Genomic DNA, 27141 nt, shown 5'->3' on the forward strand with positions numbered 1-27141 from the left:
ATAATGAATGTGATATCCAACAATGAGCACCGCAGCACTCAAGAGTTGTCAACAAAAGAGATTCTTCCGCTATACTGGTGCAATCAAGATCTAATAATCGAACATAATAATATTCAAGATCCCCACCTCTACGTATATTCAAGCAAATTTTATCAGACGAGAGCGACGATGTTCTAAAAACAACAAAGTTATCATTCACCAGAGTTTTAAAAAACTCATGTTCGGTTACTCGTTTTATTTCTCTCTACTTACTCTAAGCAAAAACATCATATCAAGAAGACTGGGAATTCTGCCTGAGACTGAGCGACAGTTTTGGCAGCGCAGTCTTACAAGTAAAAGTGGAACTGAGGCATGCTAGTGTGTGTGCTGGCGATGCGAATGCAAGCCGATCGCACAGGTTGGACCACCACATACGCCCACTCTGTCTTCGCAGCGATGCAAACTTCCACCTTTAATAGATGGAGTCCGCTGTTTGATTTGACACTTGTCATTTATATGGGATCGATCCAGAGATGCCAGTCTTCTTGATATGATGTTTTTGCTCTAAGTCAATATGTAAGTCAACGCCACAAACACACCATAAAAGCTTGAAACATACTGACTATAGAGCTTAGCCATAAAATTCAAAGCTTTATGCTTAGCGCTGTGCTCTACTGCCTTCATTCACTTGATTAAGACGTTACAGTGTACGCAAGCTTTTATGAGCAGAGGAACAAAAAGTATTGGAAGATAAGAAAAACATCATTTAACCTACCAATGACGCATAATTTTAACGAACTTGTATTAACATGTGTTAAACAAGGCTGTGCTCTATTAAAGACGACCGTTCAGGAAATGTCAATGCCGAAGCGGCGTGGTCTCCAGGGCAGAATTGAAATTATATCATATCCAGACGATCATGTGATCGAAAGGTTACTTACTCTGAATAATTTTCATGATCGCATCATCGGAGCCGTTGTACAATTATGATCTGTGAAATCATTTTTGATTGGAATCAAATTTCGAGTGTGTTATCGATGCTATCTAACCCGATGGAATCATGACACAACCTTTCAGCTGCCCTTCCGCAAGTATGGTACAGGCATAAAAAGGTCTAGGACACATACCTAAATTTAGGTTGGTGACATTTTGTCAAATTTGAAATATACAAACCTGCTTTCATTGACACACGCTCGTGACTTGGTGATTTCGGTACGTGGGACGTTTGCCTCAGTACAACGTTCGGCAGGTCATGAGTTCTTACACATTTGTATGCTAATGAAATTTCTAAATGTGACCAGTGAAAGTCAAGGTATTTTGCTTTAGGTAACAATGGTTTTATTTTCGTTTATCAACATTCAACAAAACGGAATTCACTGGACTTGGTCGTTGGCAAAAGCCGGTGGTTTCGCTGTCGTATACACAGGAACCTGTTCCGAGCTGGACGCGATCTGGTGGTTACCGCCGTGCGAATCATAATCTAGATCGTGTTCTCGTACCTCAATCTCCTGTTCAGTCTCGATAGGACGTGATACTATGATTCTTCGGATATTCACAGTTTTACTACTTTCTTTCGCGTCATGTGGTGCTGGTGTTGCAGAAAGTACCCGGCTTCTTACATAGGTGTTTATTAAACTGCTGGAAGTATCAGTATTGGGTCCGTATGCGACCTCCGAAATGGAATCTCGTTCAGAGAGTAACCGAATGAACTGTTCCTGGTTCGATCGTGCTTTTTCTGCAGATAAACCATTTCCGATAATCACTTTTGGAGAAGAAGCGGTAGTTTCACTGAAGTCTTCACTACGGGATTGAGATTTTGGTTCAGCCCTAACTATAATCGCTTGAGATTGATTTTCATCCTTGGCTGCAAATCGTGCATTAACATCAACATTTTTAATTGAAGCATTAACCATAACATCCGAATTTTCTGAGGTTGTTGCTATTGTACTGTTTTCTTCCTCTCGCGATAGGCTTTGATGAGTAGCTTCCGTGGCGTACGTAATTGCTACATCGCCCCGTTTGGGAGAATCTTCTACGTCGTCATAATCATCACATGGACGGTTGCGATATTTAGCAGGTGTTGTTGAATAATCTCGTGAAGCCTGCGTTGAAGTTGATTCGTGAAGAGTGCGTGCACCGCCTCTTGCTTCCACTACTATCGAATCATCATAATCTACTCCGTGATCATCAGTAACTGTGGAAACTGTGGTTGGAACTGGAGTGCTTACAGTCGGATACGTTATGTCATGCTGAGGTTTAAATGTCACTAATGTCGGGACGGTAGTCGTTTGTACGTAAACAGGTTGAACATGATTCACATAAACTGGAGTTTGTATTGGAGGTAAAGCTACCGGATGGGCAACCTGGCCTGTATTACTAGAGTGGACAATTACAGGATGTGGAGCAAAAACTGGTGTCTGCTGAGCTGGTGTTTGGTGGTAAACTGTATGAGTTTGGATTACTGGTGGTCTTCGGGTTACTGTTGATTCAGTTGTAACCGCGTAACCGTCGCTCGATTCTCCGGATTTGGTTTGAACAGTTTTAGTTTGGACGCTTGTTTGTGTTTTCGATATGGGATGCTCTAGTTCAACTAGAGCACTACCAACCGGTCGTACGATTACTCTTTCTTCGATGTCATAGAATTGGTTTTGAATTGCAGGTCTCCTCACTTTGTATTTGCGGGACTTAATGACATGGATAGGGGATTCGGTGTTCGAGGAGTAGGATTCTTCCTCTTTTGTGATTGTTTTAGTTACTGTTGTAGATGCAGGAGCAACTGGAGCAATGTGTGAAACTGGAGTTACAGCCACAGCTGGAACGCGAGCTGGGACGGCACTTGCAGTCGGAAACTGTACTGGATGGACGGCTGGATGATACTGTGGTACAACGGGATGAACAGGTTGGGGTACAGCCACTACGGATGGACGGTGGGCTGCAGCATATACGAAAGGCGTTTGTGCTGCTGGATTATAATAGTGGAACGGGTACGAAGCCGCAGGTACAGAAGCTGGTAGATTATACGAATAATAAGAGGGAGTCCCGATCACCTGGAAGTTGTGGGTGGCATGTGCTGGCGAAGCTGCCACTGATACCGGATATCGTACTGGTCCTGCTAGCAGACCTGCTTGATAATGTGTTTGTCCATTGATGTAGTTTATTCCAGCCGGGTTGGCATAGGGGAGCTGAACGGCAACATAGCCTGCAGAGCTGGCTCTATCACAGAAATAGAGAAGCAGCAGCTGAAGCAACATACTGGAAGACAGAAAAATGAGTATGGAAATTATTTGTCAATCACGGCCATCGTACTGAAGAGGAAGTAACAATGAGTTGTTTTGAGAAATATTCAGAGAAACGATGAGCAATGCACATTGTTTCCAAAGCTGCAAAAATGTGATCGAAATTCTTTTGACCCAAAAATTTGATTTTAGAGCCACAGTATCTTTAGTAAAGTCGTTCTATTAAATATTCTCCATGTTATAGAAGTTGCAATTTCGTTATTAATCCACTTAACAGTGAGAAACGAATATACTTTTCACCTTGGAATATAAAAATCCACTTTGCTCGGCAAAGCTATAGCAAATCTTAAAAGAAACAACTTTGTTGGACACGTCATACTACTATCTACCTATTAAAATGGATTTTTTTGGAGTTTTTTATAGATCATCACTAAAAATCAATTGTTTTTTATTTAACTTTTTATAGTGATTTCCTACATTTTTTTAATGTTCTACAGTAACAATCTTTTTATTTTTTTTTACTTTATTAGGGTGACTTTCAGCCACAGGCTGGTTCGCCACCACAGCAACAAACAATTTCACCGAAGAAAGTTTATTTTCATCTCACATATTTCTTTGGTTGTTGAGGATTTCTACCAAAATAATGCACTAATTCACACTAATTACTTTTTACTCAAAAAAAATTATTTTGGACCCGTAGTGTCTTCATCAAAGTTGTTTTGTTAATTATTCTTCATTTTATGAAAGTTAGAACTTTGCGATCACGAAGAAACGGAGAAACGACTTTTATTTTTCTCATTTTTTGCATATAAAAGTCCTCTTTGTTGAGTAAAGGATGTGCTCTTCACCACATTTTATAAGAAACATATGTTTCGAAGATACTATACTTCTATCTGCCAAATTAAATGAACTATTGGGAATTTTTTTTAGAATTCCCCTTAAAATCTTTTTTTAATATAACTTTTTAATGTGATTTTCTAAAATTTTTCAATGTTTTAAAATGTTGTTTACTATAATAAAACACACGATTTCACCTTAGTTATTGAAGATTTTTATTTAAATAATAAACTAATTTACTTGCACAGGAGACTGCGGGAGACAAATGCCTGTATAAGTATTAAATGTTGTATAACTTATACTTTCATATGGAAACGGTTTAGTCTGCAGATATTTGCATATTTTGAACATATCAGTTAGTAAATTAATGCATTGTTTTAATGAAAATCGCCAAGAACCAAAGAAATATGAAAGATAAAAATAAACTCTCTTTGGTTAAATTGTTTGTTTTGGTATATCAAACAACATTGTAGAACATAGAAAAATTGTAGAAAATTAATACTAAATGTTATATCGAAAAAAATCACTGTTCAGTGGATTAATCACAAAATTGCAACTTTTATAAAATGAAGAATAATTAATGGATTTATATCGCTCAAGGCACTACGGCTCTAAAATCAAGTTTTTTGGGTTAAAATAATTTCGATCACGTTTTTGCAACTGTGGAAACAGTGAGCAATGAATAGTTTACAAATTAGCTATTTTCTACATATAAAAATGCTTAAAACAAATCAAACTAGGTTTAAAGCATTTTCAAAAAGTATCTATTGGGCATAACATTTAAATTATTAACAAACAAAGAGAACATTAGTAAAATAACTTACAGATTTAACAGAAATAAATCTTTGCAGTTGTTTTGTTTTAAATTGCTAACTTTTTTCAGTAAGTACATACTTATTTTTAACATAGGTAGAGCGGGGCTAGTTGGTCATTTTTGGTAAAAATGTTCTCTAACTTTTTGTAGGAATTATTATGGTAAAAACTCATTACATGAAAATGTTGCGTCAAGTCTGTAGCTTCTAGGAAAAATATGACCGACTCAAAATAAATTACGATTTTGCGGATATTTTATGTTTTTTGAGCTGATGTCAATTTGTCCAACTAGCCCCTCAGGTGGGGTAAATTGGTCAGGGTGTGGGGTAAATTGACCATTTTTGTTTCGGAAGGACAATTCAGTTATCCTTCCTCACTGTATTTGCGGCAGCCTGTAGCGTCTCAGTGGAAGTCAAACCTTTCCGGTTTTTTGTTAATACGTTCGCTTGCCGAACTCCTAAACCATGAGAAATGTAACTCATAATTGCATGTTAAAAATCGTATTATTCCTTCATACCAGACGAAAGGTATATGATGAAATCTCTCTAATGGCTTGATTTGACACCAAATCAAAGAAAACGCGGATTAAATTTAAAACCGGAGCCGAATTCTAGATTCGCATCTGCAATCACAAGCCCACTACCAAAGCCTAATTAGTTTTTTTGTTGTTGAAAACTTGCATTTGATGAAATTTTCGTCGGGTAGGAGGCATTTGTCGATGCATTAGTGTACGTTAACATTATTTTAGATCAATGACTCGGCATTTATAGTAAAATTTGAAACATTCATAAAAATGACGACGAAATGAAGTTAACTTTAACCAAATTCTTCATCATTTGAAATGAACGGTTTTGCTAAGCAGAGCACATGTTGTTTTCGTTTGGTTTTAGTATGCATCACGAAATGCGCCGTTCCTGGAATTGCATATACTTGATTACTTGAATTCATTGATGATGTGCATAGGGCCAACCAGCCCCGCTAGTATGTGACCAACTAGCCCCTCATGTATTAAATATGAAAATTACTTAAAATACATGAAAATAAAATTTTGGCGAAAATTTGTTTTACACAACTTAAAACTAACAAAAAGTACTGTCATTACGCATTTAACTAGGTTTATTTTAATTTGGCTAGCTTTGTTTAGACAAAAAGTTTCAACTTGAAAACCGAGTAGAATTGATGGCCAATTTGGCACCAACCTGTATTTATTATACGTCCTAATTAAAACTGTACTTTATTTTGTCATTTAGTTTCTCTGGTTATCTGTTACATATCGCCCATATTACACGATTTTTTTGATACGTAGATTCGAAGATATTCTCATTGACCAACTTACCCCGTAACCAACTAGCCCCGCTCTACCCTACTTAACATGTTTTTTGCCTCTTACGTTTTTTTGAACACATTAGCGTGCAACCAAGCCCTAGCTAGATTTTGATATTTTTCTTGGCAGCACCAAAAATATATATACTCTGCCAATAAAAACCTAAAAGATGATTGAATTTTATTATTTTAGGATTATTTCTGTATCTGTTGCTAATAGTGAGCGTTAGAAATTCACATTTACGGAGATGGGTTGAAAAATTGAAAGGCTGAAAATTAGTTAAAAATTATCCACTCTGTTCACTGTCGAAGAATGAATTGTGTTATATTGATCATACATTTCAGTGGATCTATGCTATGCTGTGTCATAAAATGCTCTAAATTTCCAAATTTAATTTCAAAATAAGAACTCGTTCAGAATGTAAGTCACTAATAGTTTTATGATTTGAAATTATTATCAGAATCATATTGCATAATTGGAATTTGATTATTCTTTTCAAAGATGAAATCTTTCAAACTTAACTTTCAAGTAGTTTGTCTTGCCTTTCTACGTCCTGAATTTTTTACTAAATGTTTTGGAGCATTGATTGTCATGTTACAATAAATAATAAACTTCAAGAAAAATTCAATTTCTTTTTATATTAATAAAAAAATTAGTGTTGTCTTCTAGCGTTCTGAATTAATATTTGAAATAACTCAAAACAGATGCATGTAGGAAGATAATTATTATAGGCATTTTGGTTGTAAATTTCTATCCAAATCTTTTGAATCATTATCATTATCATAATGCTGAGATTGATTTTGTTTGAAAACCCAACCTTCAAAAAACATTTTTATTTATTTGTCGTCATTCATACGTAGATCATATTAATTACATTTCATTCTTAACTTACTAACCTCGAAAAAAATATTTTCTTAAGTGTAGTTTTGTTCATTGTTACATCGATTGATTCACAATATTGGTTATAACATGACATCATTCTATTCAGAGGTTCGTTTTTTTTTCATAGTTTGTTTGTTAATTACTGATATAAAACAAATTTCTATTTCTTAGAGAACGAAAGGAGCATTTAAGTTCAAATTTGCCAAGATTTCTGCGCTGTTTATTCTTTGTGTATTTTTTTTTCCTCATCTATATATTCTTTGTGTAATAACATCGTATAAAAAATACCACTGCGAACTCTCGTCGCTTTTAAAGCCCATCCAGATTTATTAACATACATCGCGACTCATAGGAAGGTAAAGGTAAACTGCCGTGAGATGACAAAGTGACGTAAGTGCCACTTTCTCGAATATGAGTTTTTCATGCCAATTTGTTCATTATTCGAAGACCTATCTTTTGGTATCTTCCTTTTCGTTGTTACTTATTCGTACGTTACATAAAATCAAAAAAAAACAAAGTGACGTTGGCACACATTTCCATACAAAAGTGACGAAGATCTCTTTCGTTTTCGGGCCGTACTGAAAAACTGATCACTTGGATCTACGTCACAATGTCATCTCACGGCAGTAAAGTGGTCCAACCTAGCTTTCGTAGAGCATACAACAAAAATTGCTTTTGTACTGATTCTATGCGGTTTATATGTGTATCATGATATGGCGACCAGACTATACTACAATATTCCAGCAGGGGCCTGACGTGTGCAACATACAATGTTTTGATGGTGTATGGATCTTTGAAGTGCAAACTGAATCTTTTAATAAATCCGAGCATATTACTTGCCTTATATATAATGTTATTATAATGGTCAACAAAGGTTAATTTGGAGTCGAGCGTGGTTCTTAGATCTCTTACAAGACTGCTTCTTTCAACTGTTTTCATGTCTATAGTGATTGTTCTTTGTCTTATGCTATGTTTCCTGGTAAACGAAATGGAATTACATTTTTTCACGTTAAGTTTCAACAGGCTGCTCATGCACCACGTGTGAAAATTATCAACTTCACGTTGAAATAGTTCGAGATCAAAATCTTTACGTATTTCAAGAAAAAGTTTCATGTCGTATGCGTATATCAAAACGTTCAGCACCTTTAAGACATGTTCTACATCGTTTACAAATAAAATAAAAAGTAGCGGACCTAGATGAGAACTTTGTGGCACACCGGATGTCACATTCACGACTGATGATAATCTGCTTTTAAACCTTACTTTTTGTGTTCTGTCGGTCAAGTATAACTGAATCCATTTTAAAAATCTCGGATCAAATCCTATTTTAGATAATTTGAAAAGCAATAGAGGGATGTCAACTCAATCAAATGCCTTACTGACGTCAGTATATAATGTTTCAACTTGATTTCCTTTATCCATTGCGTTTATAGTGAAAGTTACAAAATTCAACAAGTTTGTGGCCGTTGAACGGCCTTTGATGAAACCGTGTTGTTTGCTAGAAATCAAATTTTTAACATGTCCAAAAAACGTTGATTGATGATTGGTTCAAATAGTTTAGGAATGCACGATATTATTGCAACTCCACGATAGTTTTTAACATTTGATTTCTTGCCGCTTTTGAAAATTGGGATTAAAAATGACTCTTTCCAAATTGGTGGCTGCGTTCTAGGGAAGAGTTGAACAACCACAACAGAGGTTGTGCAAGTTCCTTCGAAACTGATTTTGAAAATACTGGCGGTAGCCCATCTGGTCCCGCACATTTTGATACACCCATCCATCTTTGACATTTCACCAACAGCTTCGGGTTTCTTACAAATTTTAAAAAAGTTTAACGCTTTTCGTAGAGCATTTTCAACAAACAATTTTGTTGATTTACAGCTTATTAGGCTACTATTAGACGGATTTCGACTGAACTAATGCTTACTCAACAAAATTATTTCTCGGGTTATTAGTTCCCTACAATCCATTCTCAGACAGTTTCTCTATATAACCTGTTTCTGAGTTACAATGCTTTGAATAAAACCTAGGCATCTGTCTCGGGGCTTTATTTCAAATAAAGCCGCGATATGTGAGCGACTGTCAAACGAGTAGAGTTTAGATTGGGCTGCCATTACTTTGGTCCACCCGCAGAGAATACTCACTAAGTCAAATACGAGTGCTAAGTTTCATTCAAATCAAAAATGGTCGATATCGACGATATTTCATAGATCATTTGGCATGGAAACCCTTAATAAAGTTAAAGCTGTCAACTCAGCCTAGGTACAATTTTTATTAGTTGAAATATCCTATAGGTATGAATTGAATGGTGGAATATCCTATTTTTACAAATTTTATTTATGGAACTTAATTGTATCTATTATAAACAATACATTTCAGACTGTAACAGCACTTAAATTGGAAGCAGTAAAGTTAAAAAATAAATTAAATTAAATTTTTTAATTTTTGAAACCGTAATCTTGTAAAAAATTACAATATTTTCGTCAACAAATTTATACGCCAGGCTCAGCAAATAAATCTTCGTTGCTACCGCTTAACTTCATTCTAAATTAGCATCGGAAACATTGCGAACAAGCTGAACAACGTTTAAAAAAAACTCTTCCACTGACAAAACAGATAACCATCTGAGAATAACCATATGTAACAGTTTAGAAAAACATAGGCTTGCAATGCTGACCGTTGCGCAGCTAATGACCCAGAAACTTACAAATTTGAAAAGTACAATAAATATAAAAAGTTTCACAGTGCACGAAAATTTTATATAACTCAGAGCATCACATCATATTTTTTTCTGACGTTTTAACCACTCATAGAAATTTATTCACTATTCTCATAGCAATTATTATTTAGTTACAAATATCTTCCGCGTGCTTTAAAACGTTACGATTGTTTAATTAGGTTTGAACAATAACTTTTAAAAAATATAACACGAATCAAGAATCCCGAAAACAAAACAAAGGTATGTGAACTATTTCACTGTTAACGAGGTTCATTCAAGTCCTTACTCTGCACTGATGCACTTACTTGACACTAGGACGATTCAACACATTGATGAAACCAAATCAGAGCGGTTTGCCCACGAGCACTGGAGTCGAACTGATTGTCGCCATATAATATACTTTTCTTTTTATAGATATGCTCCTTTTGTGTGTAAAGCGAGGATTACCCAGTTGCAGTGCAGTAGTAAATCAGATCGGAAGGTAAGCAGAAATGCAAAAAAAAAACGATCGGCCTGCAACCTATACGGTGGGAATTTCTTGCTGCAGGGTGGTATGTATCGTATTGATGAAACAAAATTAAATTACCAGAAAAATTTTGGTAATTTAGTTACAGTATTTCAATTATTATTTTTGCAAACTATTCGAGGTAATTAATTTGTAGTTGTCTTTTATCTGTGTTTTACAGAGATTGAATGTTTGGTATTTAGTTTGCGAATAAGCAATTAGTGAAGTATATTACTTTAATGGTGTTGAAGTATGATTTTGCTAATACTATTCTAACTAATAAAATATAGGATACAGTAATCACTTTTAAATATAAAAAGCTGTGATTGTTATAGGGTAGATTTTTGATAAAGTAAAAAACAATTTATTTTGTAACTCCAGAAGATGAAAAAGTAATTTCAAAAGAAAATTTACATTGCTTCAAAAATATCTTTAATTATATATACATTAAAAAAACTCTAGCAGTCTGACATGAGTGACATATGAGTGAAATGCACAATTTCTACTTATTACAGATATAAACTTGTAACCCAGTTTGATACAATTTTGATTTTACATGATTTCTCAATATTCTCTGCAGATTTTCTCGACTATCAACAGTTTTAGCAGCTTGATATTTCTGGCAAATTTATTTATTACCTTCCAGGCCGTTGATAAACGTCATTCATCATTTTAGTTTATTGCTATTTTTTCTCAGCTGAATAACAAACCTTACGCACAATATTGGTCCATCAAATCTTCCAACAGATACGGATGCACATTTGCTCCGAATCGCTCTACAGGTACTCCATTTCGATCAGTCAAAAACATTGTAAAATTACTGTTGATAAATCCTCCGCAGTTTCCCGGTTTACTCTTCTTGAGAAATTTATATAATTCGGTGCACTTAGAGCCATTAACCTGTAAATGATATAAGATAAGAATCGCATATATAGACACGCGGTTGTAACCTGTACGCATTGAGATGACATCTACGGGTTCGATCTGAAACAAAAGCCGTGTTTGATTCCCCAAAGATGACCCCCATGTATTTCCCACCTGCCCAATTAGAGCATCGCTTCAATAACACTATGTCCATTTAGGAATACAGAATACACGCCTAGTTAGACTACGCAGCGATAACTTACTTCTATCTCAGCAAAAACATCTCCTAATCGGCGCTGAGCATTTTTCTCGAAAAAGTCTAGAACTTCGCTCGTTGACTCGTTGGCACCAAATTGAAAACATGGGAACAGGAGAATATTAAGATCTGTAGAAGAAACATCAAGCGAGCATGGGAATGACAATACGTGTTGTGAATTATTATGACGGAAAGTATAGGATTAATAAACGATATGGCAAACCTTGTTTGGTGTCACTGTGATACTTTTTGTGCAGTGGAGCGAGCATTGAGATCACTTTTTCACACACCGGATCCTTGGTGGAAAAATTCATCACTAAGCATACAGTGCCTTTGTATTTGCTCAGACTAACATCGTTCCCGTTGATGTCAACTGCAGTAAAGTCATAGATTGTTTTGGCGTTTTTCAGATCCATGTTGTGCTGATTAATAACTTGATTATGTACCGGAACTATTCTGCGAAGAAACGGTCATATTACAGTTTTTGTAATGGAAAATTTTATTATTAGGCAAAAAAATTAGTGCTTATTTAAACATAGGAATTGTTTTCATGTTTGAAACTCAAAAAACCCATATCGATTGTTATTGTTTCGATTGTTATTTTTAATAAAGATCGATGGTTAAAAATTTTTCAAAGTTATTCAAGCATTGGAGAGTTATCAATATTGATAAAGTTTAACAAACTGTTTCATGAAGTTAAAAAAATCGTTGTTGAGATGTTGAGAACAAATAAAATGTGTGCCAGGGTTAACATTCGAATATTTTAGAAATATTTCAAAACACTGACAGTCCGCAATATCAAATTTATAATATATCAGGGCCCAGAGAAACCAAAATAATTTGAGATTTAATCACAAAAAAAAATCACTTAAGTTGTTTACTGATAGTTTGAATCATTAGAAGTAATCAATATAGATAATCAAGAACGATTAAATACTGCTTGTTATTTTTCCCTATTGAGCTACGTTTAATGAATCGAGGTAAGAATGGCGTTATAACAACAGTTAATTACATTTTTTTAAAATTTGAAACTGGTATTTTTTAAAGTTTTATAAATCTAAGTTTGAATAGCGCTATAAAAATTGTTAGCTATGATTTTTGGAAGTTTGAAAACATTCATATACTCACAAATTTAATTTTAGAAATATTTTGAACCGCTGTTTCTCAAAACTCTAGGTTTAACAGCCAGAAATTTATATAATTTTAGTTCGCTGATGACTAACAGTCTTACTGACTTCTGCACTCATGAATTTGCAAAACCGTTTTCAAATAGGTATTTGAGGCTGGCATGAAAATCTGGAAAAAATCAAATTGCTGGTGGTTACAATTACTAACAATGCGAATTGACAGGAAGCTAATAATTGATACTTTAATGGTAAAATTAATACCAGTAATGCTACAACGCTGTTTCGGAGGACTGAGGTCAAAAATTTTTAAGTAAAAACGAAAGCAATGGTCGTTTTTAATCATAAATTGATTAAATAATGCAGTTATGAGCTATAATTATAGAAGCATAACTAGAGATACCATCCGTCCTGATTTAGCAGGACATGTCCTGATTTTGAGACCCTGTTTTGACGTCCTGGTTTAATTTTTCATTTTCTGGCATTTGTCCTGATTTTCATAAGGTTTTCAATTTTGTAGTGTGATAATAATATGCAGAATTTTTCAAAATCAATAATTTTTTTGACTCCAGAACACAACGGTCACTACGGACGATTTTGTTTTTAATTGAATCTTAGTTAAGTGACGAGAGAAATCTTTTAGGTATTGTAACCGTTAAACATTTGGCTTAACGGGGGACTCTACTCTGTAAGGTCGAAAATTATTTTTTTTCCAATGTTTAGAGTAAAGTAAGGTGTACGGCTATTTTGGATATTAATTGAGGTTCATGTGAAGATTTATTTTGCATGTCGTGGTTGCACATATAGTGTATTATATATTGTATAGTTGTTGGCAGCTGGGAACGTGAATGCCCTCCCTAAATGGGAGGTAGGTTTTTCTCAGCAAGTACTGAACCGATTTGGCTAAATTTTTTTTAGCAAGAATGGATTATCTAACTTGGTACATAGCCGTTTTTGAAATTTAAAAAAATTGACAAAACGGCGGCCATTTTAGTAAAAAATTAGCTTTTTTCATAAAAAAATCACTTTAAGAAATCATAAAATATTGAAAAAAAAAATTAAATATTTAAAAAACGGCTAGTAAGTAAGATAATCCATTTTTACAAGCTGGAAAAAAAATTCAGCTAGATAGGCTCAGTATATGCTGAGAAAAACTCACTATAAGTTAAAAAACATGGTTTCGCGAAAAACGCTGCCAATAGCATAATATGTACTAACTATACTTGCACACAAAACACACAAAATACATCTCCAAACATACCTTAATCAATATCCAAAATACCCGAACACTTCATTTCACCCTAAACATCCAGAAAAAATCACATTTTATTTTTCGACTCTTCAGTCAGTCCCATCTAAACGGTAAGTTTAATTTGAAAAAGTTCACATGTGCTGAACATCTGCCTATACATTCAAAACTGCTTAGATCGTTTGAGAATTATGTTGAACAAGTAAAGAAGTAGTTTGGTGTTTTTGAATTGCAAATCACATTTAACGTGGTATATTATTTTAAACTTTGAAGAACAGCTTAGCTCAAATTTGTACCGAAAAAAAGGTGTCCTGATTTCTAATTTCAACCAGATGGTATCCCTAAGCATAGCGGAAGTTAAGGATGCATATTGTTAGTCAAATAATTCTTCCTCCAGGTTTTGGACGTAACCTGGAACACAGCTTTTGATTTCAATGTCGAAATATCGTGAAAAAATGTATTTCCAATGCAACTTTTTTGAATTTTTATGATATATTCTAACGGTTGAAAAATATAGATCCACTTAGCATTCACAGTTGCATACAATTTCAACTTTTATTAGAACCAAATGTTCATACAAAGGGAAAACATAAAGGTATTCCAATGTTTGGACGGTCGTTGATGTTTCTTTTTTATCTTCATAACCTCTGCATAATCCCCACAGAAAAATTATTCTGTATTTATTTATTTTACGTTTTTTTTTTCACTAGTTTGTTTTTTTTGACCTGCACAGTACTTTTCAGTTTAATTGAGCCAAATACTATTGACACTGGTTTGTATCTCAACTAATCCTACTTTAAAAACTACTCATGTTCATTCGATCAAAAAAAGAATTTCACCAGTTCATCACTTCAACAAATTTAGTGTGATGAACGATGGGATAAAAATTTACAAAAACAAAAAACACAGACAGTACAGTGCATTGGTAGTTTAAAAATAATACGAACTGGTTTTACAACCGTCAGGATCACAATAACTCTAGCGAAGAGAACTTTTAATTTGGTACCACACGCGACTGCCTACTCCTAAATACTAAACAAAGTTTGCTACCGAAAAAGAATAAATACACCGAGCAGAACAACTGAAACTTTAATTGCAATGCATATTCATGGCACAATCCGTCATACGGCGCACACAATTTCATAGCTTCCTGCAGGTCACTTTCGAATTTGCTACCTCGCGAAATTTTAAGGCATTAATTTGGTTAATTTGCGTAGTATCGCTGAGTCCTCGCGTGTTGTAAGATATTCAATGCAGTGTTAACCAGTAGATATCTTTTTATTTGACAAAATATCGATTCATTGATGATTCTTTCAAAGGCACAAGGACAAATACATTGATAATTAGGAACATTTTTGAAACCTACCTCAAACTTACATTTTGAACATGAACTTCACCCTACCGATCTGCATTTACGCAACGAATGACCCCAGGGGTTAATCAGCAAAGTGTTTGATGGCAGTGGAAGAAATGATTTATGTTTTCGAGTTACGGCTTCGGTGTTTTTAATGTACACTAATTGGCAAATTAATTAAAATTAGCAAATAGAGTAGCGAATAATAAACTTTGGTGAAACGTGAATTTTATTAGAATTTTCAAACTTTATGTTTGGGTGTGAGTATGTTACACAAATTCTACATTGGGCATATTTGATTTTTAAATGGTTATCTGATTCAGAAATTACCCTAAAGTAATTTATCGATATCTTTGACAATATCCAACGGATTCGTGGTAGGGGCGAAGCGTGCCACAGGCTGTCCTTCTTTGTTCACAAGAAATTTAGTGAAATTCCACTTGATGAAGCTACCCAAACTGCCGCCTTGTTTGTGCTTCAAGTACTTGAATAACGGATCAGCATCGTCACCGTTCACGTTGACCTGTAACAAAAATTGTTTTAATGCATAAAGTTCATTTTTTTTAATCTTGCAGTCTGTTTCCGGCACACTTGTAATATCTAGATGAGTAACCAAGTGCAGTTTCACATATGGTATAAAAATTCCTCATAAACTTTATTGAGATATTTTTATACCTAATATTATTGCAGTGATTTATTTTTATAAAACAAATTCATAAATTGATTGGTTGACATGAGTTTGTTCATAAAAAGAGAATTTATAGAATTGTGGTTTTATCAAAAGACAAAAGATAACTGTTTTCATTTCCTTATTGAGTTTAATGTATGCACGTGTGCCAAGTTCCAAAGAAACTTTTAAAAGTTCTACTGGTATTTGAGTTGCAAAATGTATCTTTCGTTTTAAATTTTTCCTAAAATTTCTGAAATAATTCTTAACAAATTCAACGCTTATTTTTGTAATATATAACATTAATGCCAAATAGAAAGCAACAGAATATTCAAAACAATCACTATTCTATGATGAATCACTTACTCTGGCGAAAACGTCTCCTACATCTGCATTAGCATTGCGCAAATGGCAAACCATTTCCTCGCCGTCCTTTTCCGGCATTTGTGATCCAAATTGGTTGCACGGAAATGAAAGGATTTTGAAATCTACGAAGAACCAAACAAACGGCGATCAACAGATTGCATGAGTTTTCATACATTTATAATCTTACCATTCTCAGCATATTTTTTCGACAACTCGGTCAATTCTTCGTAATTTCCTTTGGTGAGACCGCACTTCGAAGCGATGTTGACAATCAATAACACTTTTCCTTGATATTTTTCCAGGCTGATATCGTTGCCCTGACCATCTTTGACGGTGAAATCGTACACCGATTTGGCGCTCTTGTAATCCGTAGTTGATTCAGATGCCATCCCTGCGGAGTCTTCTAGTCTATTGAAACGATATTGATAGCCGCAATACTATGAAAAAATCAAAGGAATTGATTATTTTAATTTTTAATGCATGAGAAATTGCAGCTGTTGCATACTGATATCGATTTATAAACACATTTTTTAACTGGCACATGTGGATTATTTTTCTTTATAGAAAAAATACTCGATTATCTATCTTCTACGGTATAGAAATATTTTCTACATCCCTCATTAGGAGAAACACTGAAGAAACCGTGATAGTTCATTCAACATGAAAGATTCTAGTACTAAGCGACAGACCATGTAAAAGCCATCAGTTTGCGATCGCAAAAGTTTAAATGTTCCATACGTTTACTTTCCATAAAAATATTTATAAATTTACACGAATTAATTACTCAACTACTGCAAGCAAGAACAATTTCTCACCCGTTCTTTAAACTTAAAGAAAGCTGAGCAATAAGTTTGACTGTAAGGTGTTCTCGAATGTCATTCAGTGGTTAGAAATAATATCGTCAGTTAAAATGACTTTAAAATTTGAAGTGCTATGGAAAAGCCATGTCGATTCTTTGATCAAAGTACTTACGCCTAAATCCGCAATAAAACAATATCTAACAATATTTTGATTTTGATTTTTTGACTACTGCACTCCATCGAGAAAGCTGAGGTACAGTTTTACCACAGACAGACGTCCAAGCAAGAACAACATTGATCAAAATTTCCGTGTAAATTTTCAAAGTAAATTGCGTTATAAATCACTTGTACACTAGCGCTGCCTGGTGACCTTATCGCTACAATACATTTTTTTGCTGGTGCACGAGGCTGGCGGTACTGGTAGCGCTACCTGGTTACGGATTGCTACTACAAAAAGCTTTACACAAGTTTGGAACTCAGCTTGGACGTCTGTCTGCGGTTTTACCTTTCGAATGTCATCAAGTGATCAATTTTTTAACCGCTGCATATGCTTTGCCGCTTTGGTTAGAAGGGGACAGAAATTAACTATCATTAAGATGTTTACTGATATAGTTCTAGCCCTAGCTAACTGTAGGTATCTGCGTAATAGTTTTTTTTTTTCAATTTTCATGCGACGGTTCATAAAAAAATCAATCAATCTAAAATTTAATCTGCCAACATTTATTTCAATTTTGCGATGGTATTATGGATCACAGTGGCTTTTTTCACTTCACAAATGATATAAAAACGGACATTTATTTTTCCAAATCCCTGATGTTCCAAAATTAAAACTAGTTAACACTCCTTAAAATTATTCGTGTTTAACAAGCAACGAAGAAAATGCGCATTACTGTATGATATTCCTAATCTTTTAATCTGCAACGTGTCTATTAGTGTTATGACTTGCATGTTTTTCCTGATTGGTTCGATTTACGGCATACACGATACAGCGGATCAAGATAGTGATTTCGTTTGACCTTTGATAACAATTCACGCAATAATTGTCATTTTCTATGTGATCGATTCCCTATTTCACAAAACCTCAGTGAATGATGTTATTGCGTATCCAGCCGGTTTTTTTCATTTTTTTCAAAACGCAAGAATGATTAACAACTCACTGCTAGAACTGCCACTGCTACACCAACCAGTACATTGATATGACGAATCATTTGAAAGCAAACATATATTTGTCATACAACTTTTAAACACTTCATACTTACACCGAATTTCACAACACTTTGCAGCCTTCGTAGGACAACCGGATTCATCCGTTCTTGACGTTTGACTACACGGGTGTTGGTGAATACACAGTCTAATAACAATCAGCCTAAAATAAGGGAACAAAACGTGCGATGAGAAAGCCAGAAACATCGACTGTACTCAACGTTCATTCTGCGTTCATTTGCTGTTGTACGCACGCGTGCGCATGAGCAAAACGCATGGGGAAAATATAGGTGCAAAATATTAAAACACTATACGGACTCTATTCGGGTTATTCGCGTTGAAAGAGATTTTGAAGGCTGTTCGCACCTACGTGAAATCTCATATGCAATTGTCAAAATGTGCGTGATGACAAAAGCAAAACTATTTCCTCGCTTCTTTTTTGCATGCAAAAACCAAACAAATATCAGCAACACCGTCAACGCGAATTAGCGAACCTATACATTAGAGAAATGACAAGACACTCACCGTTAAGGCAACTGTCAACATCAAAACGGATAACGGCAATGCAAATTTATACAGCTCGCCCGTTTTGATGTTGACAGTTGCCTTAACGGTGAGTGTCTTGTCATTTCTCTAATGTATAGGTTCGCTAACGCGAATAGAGAATCAAACGCATCAACAAAAACGCGAAAACGGAACTTACGAAAAACTAGCGAACCTATACATTAGAGAAATGACAAGACACTCACCGTTAAGGCAACTGTCAACATCAAAACGGGCGAGCTGTATAAATTTGCATTGCCGTTATCCGTTTTGATGTTGACAGTTGCCTTAACGGTGAGTGTCTTGTCATTTCTCTAATGTATATAGCGAACCTATACATTAGAGAAATGACAAGACACTCACCGTTAAGGCAACTGTCAACATCAAAACGGATAACGGCAATGCAAAATGATACAACTCGCCCGTTTTGATGTTGACAGTTGCCTTAACGGTGAGTGTCTCGGCGTCTCTCTGGTGTATAGGCTGACTAAATGTATAGGTTCGCTACGAAAAACGGAACAAATGTATGAGCAAGCTTAACTTTTACTAGCGAACCTATACATTAGAGAAATGACAAGACACTCACCGTTAAGGCAACTGTCAACATCAAAACGGATAACGGCAATGCAAATTTATACAGCTCGCCCGTTTTGATGTTGACAGTTGCCTTAACGGTGAGTGCCTTGTCATTTCTCTAATGTATAGGTTCGCTAACTTTTACGAAGCATTAGTCATCACTTCGAGGGGTAGTTTAACTCAAAATGTCTATTTATATAAGCGTTTAGATTTATTTACCTTCCGATTAAAAATATTGGGAAATAATTCTGACAAAATGATTATTGATTAGCTATAAGCACATTTGAAAAATAACAAGTTTGTAAAGAATTTATTTTGTAAAAATGTTTTTTTTTTTTGCAAATTTCAATGAATGTAGCATTGAAGATTGACTTTTTTGCATTTCAATTCCAAACACAGCGCTTTGCATTATCGCAGAAAACTACTGCAGCAATAATAAATCCTGATTTTGCTTTCGTTTTTTATTTGCTCTTTAGATTAGTGCTAACGCCAGAACGCTCGTATTAGTCTCAGACTCAATGTAAATTATAAAATAGTGGAAACAAACACCTAATTGATAATTAATCTCACGGATGTCACCTTTTTGATGGTGACAAGTATGAAAAATTTTCTCATGGGGGTCACCCTCTAAGGGGTCCCCTCCGCCCCACACGTTATGCCAGTGTGTAAGCTTATTTCGGATACTTTGATATTAGCAAACAAATAATTACTGTGTATTATTGAACAAGCTTGTTCCGATTTTCCTAAATATCAGAACTTAGTTCGAATTTTTGATACGACTTTGGATTGATTGAGGGTTCTAGTGGCAGGACGCCCAATACGGTAGAATTCCGTAGCATAAGAATGACACCGTCTACTTCTACGTATCCTACCTCCATTCAATACCTTTTCCTAATACCAACTTCGTTTTGATAAGCGCAGTGTTTTATTTTACCGATTTCGTGCTCTAAATTAATAGCGTCCCCAGATTTTATTTTAGTGATATACTTTATTCGGAAAAGTTTCTGTGCATTTTATTGCGCTTCTTTCAGAATGGACGATTTAGTGATTAATTCACCTAGAAGTGATATGAAAATTTTTTTCAGAACAGTGAGATAGACAGCCAGTGTCTTCTAGAAAGTTGTGGTAAATGCTTCTACTAAGGTCACCCAAATCATTATTTCCAATATAATTTTTTTGCTGCTTTTCCAAAGTATATCACTAAAATCAAATTTGGGAACGCTATTTATTTAAAGCACGAAATCGGCAAAATTAAACCCTGTGCAAAGGTTTCATTTTATATATCTTTGTGTTTAATAAGAAATTCAAACGAAACATTATGCTATATATCAACTGCAGAAATTCTTTCTAGTAAAACAATGGGAGTGTTATGTTTCGTTTTCGATATATTTACTCATCCAATGCAGTTTTCCAATTACACTGTTGTGCATAGTGGAAACTTTATAAATAAAGTATAACAACACTAACGTGACTCAACAAATTACGAATCGTTTCATAATTATTCTTGCTTCGTGGCAAATAGTTTGGACAAAATATCTGTTTACTACCATCAAGCTTCTTATATGCTAGAACACTAAACGCTGTACAGTTTGCTATCACCAAACTCAAGGAGCAGCCTTATTGGGACCCCTGATGCCGGCCGAAAATGGATCAATATGCAGTGGACGTAAGTAGGTGATGACTTGACTTGGATTGTTTTCGGCTGCTACCTGATGCTGGTGGTAACGACTGGCTTGGGCAATTGGGCCATGTCGCGCTGAAGAAGCTGATTGCGTTGCCGCTTGTTGCTGCTGCGCGTGATGATACTGTGGCACTGGCACGGGAACCGGAACTGGTACCGGAACTACCGAATAACCAGCATCCACTAGTGCTTGGAATTCCTCCTGCGTTAATGGTCGGTCGATTTTTGGAGGTATCTTGTGATGTTGCTTTTCCGAACTTGTGTGTTGTTGGCCAGAGGACGGTGCTGAAGAGATCCCAGTTTGTTGGGAGACATAGATGGCAGATCGTGATGGAGTATCAGCTTCTTTAGATTTGTGAGCTGATTGTTGGCTTTGTTCTGCTTGCTTATCCCTGGCAGTATACTGAGCCTTAGGCCGGTGGGTTTGGATTTGTTTGTGTGGTTTTTCGTGCTGCAATTGAGGCGGTTCCACTAATTTCATAGGATGCTGTGACGTGTGTTGTTCAATTGGCTGTTTCTCCTGCGCTTGTTGTGTATAATAAATCTGGAGATTCTTTTCTTTAGGAACATAATATTGAATCTTCGGCGAGGGTGACCCGGGCTGTTGCTTTTCAGCTACATGAGCTGCGTACTTTGGAGAAACTTCAGTGAAATACTGTTGGGGAACATGAGCCTTGACTTGTGGATCTTGAGCAATTAATTGATACTTTTGTGCGGGCGATTCTGCAAACTTGTGGGGTCCAACTTGCAGATGAGCTGCAGTTAGCTTGGGACCCTGAGCGAAAGGCGCAATGTACTGTGCCTTAATCGATTGTTTTGGAGCATGTTCGTGCTCGCTGGCTGGAGCATAAGCGTACTCTTGCTGTTGAGGGTTCGCCGCATAACGAGGGTTTTCGTTAGGTCCGCGTTCGCTCTGTCTATATGGAGCATTTGCTGGATGGTAAGCTAGTGGACGGTTGGACTCAACCAATTTAGCCAGTTCCTTTTCGAACGAGAAGGAGCTTATTGGTTTCGGTACGGGCGTAACCGATCCAGCTGAGTGGATGCTTTTATACTGGACACGGAACTGCTCAGGATCAGGTTGAGAATAAGCTTGCGCTTGCTCTTGACCAGTTTCCAGCAACTGGATTGAAGGTCGGTACTTTGTCAATTCTGAAAACAATAAAGGAAAATTTTATGAATTACTTTATGACTATGAACATGAATGAGCTATCATCCAAAAGTATTTTATTTCTAGATAATTTACTCGACAATCTAATGATTCATGTAAAAATAAATAGCACTATTCTGTATACAAGCCTATTTTTAAATAGCTTCGAACGTAAAACCCTTATTGATTAAGGGAAATTAGCGAGCTTGCTAGGGAACAAATCATTACCTTGCTTTCCGGCTGGCCGTGAGTACTGTTGCTGAGCAGCAGCGTGATTGTGGGCTTGGGCTTGTTTTAAAATTTGTGCATATTCTTCCTCCGTGATGTATTGAATCTGATTATGCTGTTGTGATTGATGATGATGAGGCTGGGGTTGCTGATGCTGGTGTTGCGGCGGCTGTTGGTGTTGTTGTTGTTGTTGTTGCTGTTGATGTTGACGTGACTGTTGGAGCTGATAGTACTGCTCTGCTTGGGCGTTTTGAGCATCGTAGGATGGGTGTTTCGCGTGCTTACCAGGCGCTACGTGTTTCTGCTGCTCGGCTAATTGTTGGAGCAAGCTGATGTATTCCGGAGGTAGCTGAAATATTGAGATTGCACATTGAATTCAACCTTGATTGATGGAACACGACTGAACTTTTCAGTAAATATCAAAGAGCTGCACCCAGCCATCGTTCTGTACATCCAGAATTATTAGTTTTAAAATTGGTATTTTTGTAATGAGTTATGAACAATGCAGTACTGATCGATTGACGCCATTGCGACACGATAAGAATCTGCCGAATGCTAACGAAAAAATTAATTTTTGCAGAAAATATTTAAACAAGTACGAAGTTGTTTACAGCTTGCAGAATACTATAGCCCAACGTTACTATTCCAAAAAGCACATAAGACACACTTTGTAGTTTTCAAGTTTTGAAGGGTTCAATGAAGGCTAGAGAAGACTATGTTCGTCTCCATCACAAATTACCTACCTGGCGGCCTTAGTTCTGCCGAAATTTGTCATTTAGTGTTGTATCAGTAGTACAAAACAACTTTTGTAAATTAAAAGGAACAGATAAAAGAAAATACTTCTACCGCTATCTTTGTTATCGATTTTAATCTATCCCTATGGAAAAAAATCTTTCTTTAGTACTTAAATCGAAATATGCTGATTCAAGTATTAACACTCTTATTCATTAACACTAAATTTCAGATCCCACACTGAAATAAAATGCTTTAAAAAATTAAGTTCATTTAAACAGGTGGTCATTCCATATCTAGTAAAACTCGAAGTATTTAGGTAGTTAAATTCGTTACCTAAAACTCTTCTGAGTAATCGAAAATGAGTACTTTTAAGAAAGAAAAAAAAATTATAAAAATTTGTCATGAATTGTACGTGAAATCCATCATTGCGACAAGCACAAACAAAGCGAAGCGGTGAAGTCTCAGAGATAAACTGGTCCGATTTATAGAGACACAGACCTTTGCATTGCACCAATTATTTCAACTTTAAAGTAAATATTTGTTTCAAAACAAGTGTTTCTATGTGAGATTTAAATGCCATAGAAGCATTTTACTGAATAATATACTGCTATCATAGAGTATTTGATTCCGTTATCACTTTTTGAAAACAAAATATAGAAATATACATAATAGTAATCATTTTTTTATATTTGTTTACCTAGAGTATTATTAAAAATACCTTAATGAAACATTCTGAACATTATCGGGAGAAATTGTTTGATTATACTGGAAACGGTCTGAAGTAATTCTTACGTTAAATAAGGGATTAATCTCTCATATGAATGGTCAGATAACGGTACATTTTTGAGGAGCCAGATTTTGATATAACACCCTATAAAATTTTGAGTAAATCGTCGCAAAGAGAGATCACAAATTATTTTTATATTACATTATATTAAATTTTTTACCAAATTTGAGCTAAAACGAACATAAAACGAAAAAAATACAATGTTATAATCAGAGATTAAGGAAAAGTAAGCAAAAAATAGTAGCGTATCAAGTTTTCACTGTGCACGTTTCATAAGTCCAGGTACTCAGTGATTTCGAGAAAATCAACTGCAACTAAGGCAGATCGACTTGAACTGTCCTACAGTACGGTCGCATTTTACCAACAGCTCGAGGCTAAGTCTTAGACTACCGAGAGACATGAAATTTTGTTTTTCGCTTTCAACAGGCAATCTTCTTGAAAGACTACCTGTTGAAACGCAAAGTAATAAATTTGTTTTTAACGTTAACGAGTGTTTAGTGAGTAAATTTGGTTTGAGATATTTCTAATTCAATTCTATAGTGAAGTGAAAGTGTAGTGAAGTTTTCCAGTTATGCCTGGAAAAAATAAAAAAGCTCGCTTTGATGCGGCTTCAAGGAAACGTGAGGCATCTCCTCCAAGTGACACTGAAATTTCGACTAACAGGTATGACATTCTTTCTTCCGTTGGGGATCAAGAAATTCAAACTTCTCATACTGAGCATAAAGCCGTTATGAAGAAGGTTAAAGTTCCACCTATTGTGGTATATGTAGCAAATTTTAAAGCATTTCGATCAGAGCTTTCATCGTTTCTGTCGAATGTGAACGTTAATTTTCAAATTGGCCGCCAAGGCGAAATTCGTATTTTGGCCGAATCTCTTGATGGCCATAAACATCTTTTACAGTATTTGACTGAAAAGATGTATAAATTTTATTCTTTTGATGCCAAAAACGTAGTCAGCCTATACACCAGAGAGACGCCGAGACACTCACCGTTAAGGCAGCTGTCGACATCAAAACGGGCGATCTGTATAATTTTGCATTGCCGTTATCCGTTTTGATGTTGACAGTTGCCTTAACGGTGAGTGTCTTGTCATTTCTCTAATGTATAGGTTCGCTACAAAAACGAGAGACCGTTTAAGGCTGTTTTGAAAGGTCTTTCAAATGACCAAACTATTGAGGAAATTAAAGAATGTTTGTCAGAATCACTTGGTTTTGCTCCCAACCAAGTAATTTTGATGAAACGAAAGGCAAATGCCAAAATTAATCAAACTGGAATACACCAGGAAAATTACTTAGTACATTTTGATCGTACTAAAGTAAATAATTTGAAATGTTTGGAAAAAGCACGTGTTTTATTTAACGTGCGAATAAAGTGGGAAAATTTCAAGAGACATGGAGAAATCCATAATCTTACTCAATGTCGGAATTGTCAAGCCTATGGTCATGGAACTCGAAACTGCCATATGGCAGCAAAATGTATGATTTGTGGTGACACTGGTCACACGAAAGATATCTGCCCCGTGAAAGAGACCACTGATAGTTTCAAATGTGTAAATTGTGGGGGAAATCACAAATCTAATTTCTTTAGTTGTCCTGTAAGGTCAAAAATTATTGCTTCCAGACAACGTAGGAATTCTAAGCAACCTGTTGTCAATGTGGGTATACAAAAGACTTTCAATACTGTTCAGGCATCACCAACACTTTCATTAGCAGGTGTGTCTGTAGGTAATAATTTAAATTCAGATAACAAATTTCAGGCAAAAAATCCTGTTCAGGCAACACCAGGCTGTTCATATGCCAGTGTCCTTACAGGTAATATTTCAAATTCAAACAGTAACAAACCAATCGTGTTTGGTGCTGAAAAGTCAGCCAGTATTGATTTAGGTAGTCCAACTCCAGAAAAGATTGAATACCTACAACAATCCATGCTGCAGCTAATGTCCGTTTTGTTGAACTGTAACTCGATGTACGAGGCTGTTCAAGAAGGTATAAAATTTACAACTAATATTGTTATGAAATTGAATTCAGCAATGATTTTAAATAATGCTGTAAATTTTCTAAATTGGAATGCTCGCTCTTTAAAAGCGAAAGAAGATGAATTTTTCAATTTTTTAACAGTCCACGATGTGCATATTGCAGTTGTGACTGAAACGCTTTTAAAGTCAAATATTAAACTAAAAAATAACCCAAATTACATGGTTCATAGGTTTGATAGAATTGATAGAAAACTCACAAGAAATAAATCTAAATTTTTAATCATCGGTGATTTTAATGCGAAACATCGATCTTGGAATAATGCTCGAAGCAATTCCAATGGAAAAACATTGTTTAATGATTGCTCGGCTGGATTTTATTCAGTTTTATTTCCAAATGGTTCTACATGTTATTCTTCTATTAGGAATCCATCTACAATTGATTTGGTACTAACAAATCAAAGTCATTCATGCAGTGATTGATTAACTCATGCTGACTTTGATTCTGATCATCTTACCATAACTTTTCCTATTTCCCATGAAACTATATTAAATCCCACTAGATCTGTGTTAAATTATCACAAGACTAGTTGGGATAGATATCGTTCTACGATCGAAGAAAATTTGAATGATGATATTATTTTACAAAATAGTGCTGACATTGACAGAGCATTAGATAATTTTAGCAGCTTAATACTCAATGCCCGGAATTTATCAGTTCCTAAGGCTCGAGTGAAATTTAATGCACCAATTATTGACAGTGAACTTCAACTTCTTATACGTTTGAAGAACATACGGAGACGTCAATACCAAAGATCTCGTGATCCTGCTTTGAAAATTATTTTTCAAGAATTACAAAAGGAAATTAAACATAGATTCACTCTCTTGCGAAATGAGAATTTCATGAGAGAAGTTGAACAACTAAAACCTTATTCAAAACCTTTCTGGAAACTTTCGAAAGTTCTTAACAAACCTTCGAAGCCCATTCCAGTTCTTAAAGATGGTGATTGCATTTTTCTAACGAATGAACAAAAATCTCAAAAACTTGCTCAGCAGTTTGAGAGCGTTCATAACTCCAATTTGAACGTAGTAAGTCCTATTGAAAATTAAGTAAACCAAAAGTATGATCAGATCACCACCCAAGAATTTCTTTCTGAAGAGGTATTGGAAACAAACTTGAATGAGGTGCGAACTATTCTCAAAAAATTCAAAAACATGAAAGCACCAGGAGATGATGGGATTTTCTATATCCTTATTAAAAGACTTCCCGAAAACTCTTTAAATTTCTTGG

The 27141-nt window shown here is 35.4% G+C and overlaps 4 protein-coding genes across 8 annotated transcripts in view; all 4 read right to left on the reverse strand.

Annotated features, from left to right (window-relative positions):
• Nucleotides 1–1345: 1345 nt before the first annotated feature.
• Nucleotides 1346–10165, reverse strand: LOC129730284 (uncharacterized). The gene is made up of 2 exons (XM_055689485.1): nt 10096–10165; nt 1346–3231 (listed from the first exon to the last, which is right to left on the reverse strand). The coding sequence occupies exon 2, from the start codon at nt 3228–3230 to the stop codon at nt 1353–1355; it is 1878 nt and encodes a 625-aa protein (XP_055545460.1). The 5' UTR covers nt 3231; nt 10096–10165; the 3' UTR covers nt 1346–1352.
• A 741-nt stretch (nt 10166–10906) lies between these two features.
• Nucleotides 10907–15215, reverse strand: LOC129731022 (glutathione peroxidase-like). 3 transcript variants are annotated; one of them, XM_055690730.1, is made up of 4 exons: nt 14736–15215; nt 11639–11866; nt 11423–11544; nt 10907–11195 (listed from the first exon to the last, which is right to left on the reverse strand). In XM_055690730.1, the coding sequence occupies exons 2-4, from the start codon at nt 11829–11831 to the stop codon at nt 11007–11009; spliced, it is 504 nt and encodes a 167-aa protein (XP_055546705.1). In that variant the 5' UTR covers nt 11832–11866; nt 14736–15215; the 3' UTR covers nt 10907–11006. The 3 variants fall into 3 exon arrangements, with proteins under 3 accessions (XP_055546705.1, XP_055546704.1, XP_055546703.1); XM_055690729.1 differs by having other exon boundaries at nt 11639–11871; XM_055690728.1 differs by having other exon boundaries at nt 11639–11871; nt 12544–15215.
• Nucleotides 15216–15353: 138 nt separating this feature from the next.
• Nucleotides 15354–18676, reverse strand: LOC129731021 (uncharacterized). Of its 3 annotated transcripts, XM_055690726.1 has the most exons (5): nt 18545–18676; nt 18235–18341; nt 16363–16612; nt 16176–16297; nt 15354–15665 (listed from the first exon to the last, which is right to left on the reverse strand). In XM_055690726.1, exons 2-5 carry the CDS (start codon nt 18280–18282, stop codon nt 15474–15476), a joined length of 612 nt encoding a protein of 203 aa, XP_055546701.1. In that variant the 5' UTR covers nt 18283–18341; nt 18545–18676; the 3' UTR covers nt 15354–15473. The 3 variants fall into 3 exon arrangements, with proteins under 3 accessions (XP_055546701.1, XP_055546700.1, XP_055546702.1); XM_055690725.1 differs by lacking the exon at nt 18545–18676 and having other exon boundaries at nt 18133–18274; XM_055690727.1 differs by lacking the exons at nt 18235–18341; nt 18545–18676 and adding an exon at nt 17922–18042.
• A 1988-nt stretch (nt 18677–20664) lies between these two features.
• LOC129731574 (ataxin-2 homolog) overlaps nt 20665–27141 on the reverse strand; it is a 36441-nt gene continuing 29964 nt past the window's right edge. Inside the window, exons 3-4 of the mRNA XM_055691678.1 lie at nt 22357–22705; nt 20665–22130 (exon numbers count right to left, since the gene is read on the reverse strand). Of these exons, the coding sequence (XP_055547653.1) occupies nt 20902–22130; nt 22357–22705 (1578 nt within the window). The 3' untranslated portion in view covers nt 20665–20901. The remainder of the gene's footprint in view (nt 22131–22356; nt 22706–27141) is intronic.

The sequence above is a fragment of the Wyeomyia smithii genome, chromosome 3, assembly GCF_029784165.1.
Source record: "Wyeomyia smithii strain HCP4-BCI-WySm-NY-G18 chromosome 3, ASM2978416v1, whole genome shotgun sequence".
Taxonomy (NCBI): Eukaryota; Metazoa; Arthropoda; class Insecta; order Diptera; family Culicidae; genus Wyeomyia; species Wyeomyia smithii.

Bases quoted from the DNA above. Each gene is read 5' to 3' on its own strand.
- LOC129731022 (XM_055690730.1), bottom strand. From the start codon at position 11,831: ATGGATCTGAAAAACGCCAAAACAATCTATGACTTTACTGCAGTTGAC. The intron at 11,545-11,638 runs GTTTGCCATATC...TTTCTTCTACAG, and splicing joins TCACAGTGACACCAAACAAG to ATCTTAATATTCTCCTGTTC. The intron at 11,196-11,422 runs GTAAGTTATCGC...TATCATTTACAG, and splicing joins ATGTTTTTGCTGAGATAGAA to GTTAATGGCTCTAAGTGCAC.
- LOC129731021 (XM_055690725.1), bottom strand. From the start codon at position 18,183: ATGATTCGTCATATCAATGTACTGGTTGGTGTAGCAGTGGCAGTTCTA. The intron at 16,613-18,132 runs GTGAGTTGTTAA...ATTTTTTCATAG, and splicing joins TAGCAGTGGCAGTTCTAGCA to TATTGCGGCTATCAATATCG. The intron at 15,666-16,175 runs GTAAGTGATTCA...TTTTTGTTACAG, and splicing joins TAGGAGACGTTTTCGCCAGA to GTCAACGTGAACGGTGACGA.
- LOC129730284 (XM_055689485.1), bottom strand. From the start codon at position 3,230: ATGTTGCTTCAGCTGCTGCTTCTCTATTTCTGTGATAGAGCCAGCTCT.